The sequence below is a fragment of the Lucilia cuprina genome, chromosome 6, assembly GCF_022045245.1.
Source record: "Lucilia cuprina isolate Lc7/37 chromosome 6, ASM2204524v1, whole genome shotgun sequence".
Lineage (NCBI taxonomy): Eukaryota > Metazoa > Arthropoda > Insecta > Diptera > Calliphoridae > Lucilia > Lucilia cuprina.
Window position 1 is genome coordinate 48,970,789 of NC_060954.1, and position 5,579 is coordinate 48,976,367.

The window sequence follows — 5,579 nt, forward strand, 5'->3', positions numbered from 1 at the left end:
GACTATAGACTAGACTATAGACTAGACTATAGACTAGACTATAGACTAGACTATGGACTAGACTATGGACTAGACTATAGACTAGACTATAGACTAGACTATATACTAAAATATAGGCTATATACTAGAATATAGACTAGACAATAGACTTCAGATTAGACTACTAACTATGCTGTAGTCCAGATTATATACACAGAATTTAAAACTCACTGACAGAAATATTTAACATTTCCATAATTTTATTTTAAAATAAAATACAAAAAAAACAAAGTACCAATAACTCACTTGATAAATCTCTGGTATCCGTACTTGGGTTACAGGATAAATCAACGTGTTCTGTAACCGTAACTGGCGTTGCCGATGGTGCCGGTGGTTCGGGGGCAAAATCTAAAAAGCCCATAGGGACTCCTAGAATGCCACCATTCTATAATAAAAATAAAATTCAAAATTTAACACAAAATTTCTTAAAAGAAACTTACAAACACAACGAAACAAAAAAAAAAAACAAAAAATAATACATTTTTTTAACAATTTCAACCGAAATCAGATTCCAACGAAGTGGAATCACTTACCATTCCCATGCCTAAACTAGTCATATTTTTATCTTTTCCGTCTCTTGCTACTACAATTTGTGTTACGATCGCTGTGCCCGATGCTGTGACCGCAGTTACGCCACCAGCATTATTTGATGCCGATGCCGATGAAGTGGACGCCGGTGAAGCGGATGATGCTTCAGTTTTACAAATCTTTTGCAGGGACGGTTTATCCGAATCAGAATCGTCCGCTGTTACAATAGTGGTCTGTTGCTGCTGTGGTCCACCCGCTACACTGGTGGTTACCGTTTGTACTCCCGATACGGGTATATAATTACCAGCCGATGTCTGTTGTAGACTAACAATAGCAGCTTGATTTTGATTTTGTATTAATATTGCCTGTGGATGCTGTTGATTTTGTTGCTGTTGATGGTGTTGTTGCTGCTGTTGCAATTGTAAATCGGGAGATTTGGAACGTTTGCGTACGCGGGATTTTCGTTGTTGTTGCTGCTGTTGCTGGGGTGTTGTGGCAGGTGTTGATGTTACCAATTGTCCTGTGGCGGCTAATTGCTGAGCACTTCCCGGACTTAAAACGGCGGTTGTGGTTAATTGTTGTTGCTGGTGTTGATGCTGCTGCTGTTGTTGTTGTTGCTGCTGCTGTGGCGTTTGCTGTTGTGGCTGCTGATGTTGTTGGTGGGGTATAGGTGGTGATTGCTGACCGGGTACTACTGTAGCATTGACAATATTACCAACGACAGCTTGCTGTATATTCTCAGATACTGTTATTGTTGCTGTGGCCGTATCGTTCAGATCATCGGCATTTTCTGCTGTCTCACAAAGACCTTTAATTTTTAACTGTTCAGCGGTGCGTAAAAGACCCTAAAAGTAGACAAAGTTTATGAAAATTAATGGAGTTTTTTTTTGTGTTATTTAGTTCAAATTATTAAAAAATTTCTTAATGCTAAAAAGGTTTTTAAAGAAAAATAACTTTAATTAAAACTGACTTATTGAACAGCAAAAGAGATAATTGTGTATATATGTATGTATATGTGTGTATATTTGTGGCCGATAATGAAAATGAGAAGTTTATTTTCCAGCGTGATTTTGGTTTTTATTTCATTTTTTTATAATTATTCCTCGAAAGGGATGTTTAAATCAAGGTGTGGATGAATATTGCAATATCAAATGATGATAACTATTGGTAAATACAAGTAAGGACTACATTTATAATTGTATATCAACAACAATCAGTTAAGGTTCGTAAGATATGTATACAAAAAAAAGGAACAAAATTATTTAATAGGAAAGAGTTCGTGGGGGGTTTTTTAACGAACGGCGTTGTTGGTTGGGTGTTATAAAACTGGTGCGGTCATCAGTATCATTCTGTTTTCTCCTCTTGTCTTATCTCTTGCATATATACTCGCCGTTGTCCTTGTTGTCATAATAAGAAGCAAAAGGAATCATTATTATGTAGAACATAAAAAAAACACTTTTAAGATTTCCACTTTTTCTTCATTTTTTTAAGCTGTCAGATGATGAGTTCACTTTTTTTCTTATTTTAATTTATATGTATATATTTTGTTTTCTTTTATATACAATACATACTTTGAAAGGATTGTAATTTTTTTCTTACACTCTCCTTTCCTTTTATTATTTTTTTTAGTTAGTATATAAGAAATTAATGAGAATTCTCAGAAAAACTTGATGTTTTCTTAATTTTTTGCTTAAGAACAAGTATATAAACCATTTACACAAAAAATTGGTCCTCATTTAAGGAACAAAAAAAAAATTAACGTGAAAAAAATATAAAATTTAAACTCGTTAGAAAAAATTTACATATAAAGTGTTTATAGGGTTGAGGGAGGAGGGGTTTGAGTACAGAAAAAAAAAACGGAGAAAAAGGTCCTTTTTATAATTTTTCTTTTTGTTCTCTAATTAAAATAAGTAAATGATGTAAAACAACCAACAAAGGTTTAAAACTTTTTGTATATACTAAATTATACGTCAAGCATTTTTTTTGTTCCTTTTTCGCGTTTTAACACAAAGTCCATAATAGTGAATACTACACCATTTCAAAAGTTTTAGGTTGTCAGTTTTAATAGAATTCAATTAGTGCTTTTATTATATTATGGTTGAATAAATACGTTAAAATTGTTTTCTTACTGAAAATTTATATGTCAGGGCGTCATTTATATGTCTAGTTCAGTACTAGTTTAGTTCTAAATCAGTTTTAGTTCAGTTCTAGTTCAGTTTCAGTTCAGTTTTAGTTCAGTTGTAGTTCAGTTGTAGTTTAATTCTAGTTCAGTTATAGTACAGTTCTAGTTCAGTTCTAGTTCAGTTCTAGTTCAGTTCTAGTTCAGTTCTAGTTCAGTTCTAGTTCAGTTCTAGTTCAGTTCTAGTTCAGTTCTAGTTCAGTTTTAGTTCAGTTCTAATTCAATTTTAGTGCAGATCTAGTGCAGTTATAGTTTAGTTCTAGTTCAGTTCTAGTTCAGTTCGAGTTCAGTTCTAGTTCAGTTCTAGTTCAGTTCTAGTTCAGTTCTAGTTCAGTTCTAGTTCAATTCTAGTTCAATTCTAGTTCAGTTCTAGTTCAGTTCTAGTTCAGTTCTAGTTCAGTTCTAGTTCAGTTCTAGTTCAGTTCTAGTTCAGTTCTAGTTCAGTTCTAGTTCAGTTCTAGTTCAGTTCTAGTTCAGTTCTAGTTCAGTTCTAGTTCAGTTCTAGTTCAGTTCTAGTTCAGTTCTATGATTGAATAAATACGTCAGTTCTAGTTCAGTTCTATGATTGAATAAATACGTCTGTTCTAGTTCTGTTCTAGTTCTTTTCTAGTTCTTTTCTAGTTCTGTTCTAGTTCTGTTCTAGTTCTGTTCTAGTTCTGTTCTAGTTCTGTTCTGTTCTAGTTCTGTTCTAGTTCTGTTCTAGTTCAGTTCTAGTTCTGTTCTAGTTCTGTTTTAGTTCTATTCTAGTTCTGTTCTAGTTCAATTCTAGTTCAGTTCTAGTTCTATTCTAATTCTGTTCTAGTTCTGTTCTAGTTCTGTTTTAGTTCTGTTCTAGTTCTGTTCTAGTTCTGTTCTAGTTCTGTTCTAGTTCTGTTCTAGTTCTGTTCTAGTTCTGTTCTAGTTCTGTTCCAGTTCTGTTCCAGTTCTGTTCCAGTTCTGTTTAATTTCTGTTGTTTCAGATCAAGATCAGTTGTATTTTTGAACTGAATTGAAAATAACTAGAACAGAACTTGCACAAAACTGAACAACTTAAGCTGAACTTGATGATATTGGTGCAATAGTTAAATTGTTTACTTATGATTAGTTGCAATATCAATAACGTTTGAATTTCTGTTAATTGTTTTCTATCCTATTTATTATTTTCTTTTGTGACAGATTTTTTTAAGTTCAATTGAAAGTTTATCATTTTTAATTACAATATAAATTCAAATTTATTGCAAAATATCTAACAAAACTTGATGTTAATAATCTTCACCTTTGTTTCCCGTCCGAAGGAAGGAAAAAGGTTTTATAAAAAGTTTAAAAAAGTTTTTTTTTAAACTTCTTTCTTTGTTTCTTTTTCCCAGCATCAGCAGCATTTCATCATTTAAATAAAAATCTAAGGTTACATAAAAATAATTCAATTGTTTCAAACGACTATAGTTACAAATCTATATTTTATTTTTTTGCCATTTTATTATTTATATATAAAAAATATAGATTTTTTTCCGTTTTTTTCCTGTAAATTTGTTTTGAGAGTTAAGAACGAGCGTATTGGAAATGGAGAAACAAAATGAAACCCTTGTTTTACTTCATTGATTTCAACTCTCATGTAATTCTATCTGTCTGTGTTGCTGATGAAGATGATGTTGGCAATGCCAGCCAATACTATATTTATTATATTCAACTTTAAGCCAACAAACACCAAACCCCACAATAAAGATTTCTACTTAACAAGTTTTTTCTATAAAATTTTCTATATATTTTTTATATCATTAGTAAAGTTGCTCATTTTTTTATATTTCTACTAGAGATTAAACACGATTTTTTCCGTGTTCATTTTTTTCATATTTCATTTATCTATATTTGTTGATAATGTTTTTTTTCTTCTTTTTTCATTCGTGCAATGTTGTAGTTGTTATATTTTAATAAAATGTTAGTTTTATATAAAGTTTTATAAAAAAAAATACAAACTTTCTTTGATAGAAGAAAAATTGTGTTAGTCATAGAGTTTGGATTGGTAGTTTCTACTTTGTTGGTTTCGATTTCAAATATGATGTTCAGTTAGTTAACAGTTGCCAACACGATTTTTTTTCTTTAACAAACAATTTTCATATTTATTTTCAGTAATTCTAGAACTTGGCAGGTTTTTTCTAACTTAAACTTTTTTAAATAAAAATCGCCATCAACCTTTTTTTTTGCTTTGCTTTGTTTTGCCACTTTATCTCTTTTTCTCCACCAAGGTTTTAGAAGGTTTACTTCCTTTTACTCCTTTTTTTGCCTAAAATTTGTAAGTTTTCTCTGTTTTTTTTCTTTTCTTTAGAGAAATTAAACTGTTTTTGCTTAACAAATTGTTTCCTTATTAATTTCTTTAGACTTTTTGGGACAAAAAAAAAAGAAGAAATCAACCAAACAGTCGACCATCCGACCTTTTTGTAATATATATTATTTTTTAACTTGTTTCTTATTTTTCGATTTTTTTCTAATATTTATTGATTGGTATTTTTCAAAATAAACTTTAATTAAAATTGTTTCCGCTGTTACTTTTTAAGATTTATCAAACAAATTATTAAAAGTTTGACTGGATTTGAAATCTAATATTTCATCAACAAAAGTAACGCAATATTTTGCATAATGTATTCAATTTTATGTTGGATGAACTAGAACAGAACTAGAACTGAATCAGAACTAAACTAGAACTGAACTAGAACTAAACTAGAACTGAACTAGAACTGAACTAGAACTAAACTAGAAATGAACTAGAACTGAACTAGAACAGAACTAGAACTGAACTAGAACTGAACTAGAACTGAACTAGAACTGAACTAGAACTGAACTAGAACTGAACTAGAAC

At 30.8% G+C, this 5,579-nt stretch overlaps 1 protein-coding gene across 1 annotated transcript in view; it reads right to left on the minus strand.

Annotated features, from left to right (window-relative positions):
* Positions 1-229: 229 nt before the first annotated feature.
* LOC124420641 (myb-like protein Q) overlaps positions 230-5,579 on the minus strand; it is a 17,938-nt gene continuing 12,588 nt past the window's right edge. The window contains exons 2-3 of the mRNA XM_046954149.1: positions 573-1,412; positions 230-424 (exon numbers count right to left, since the gene is read on the minus strand). Of these exons, the coding sequence (XP_046810105.1) occupies positions 245-424; positions 573-1,412 (1,020 nt within the window). The 3' untranslated portion in view covers positions 230-244. The remainder of the gene's footprint in view (positions 425-572; positions 1,413-5,579) is intronic.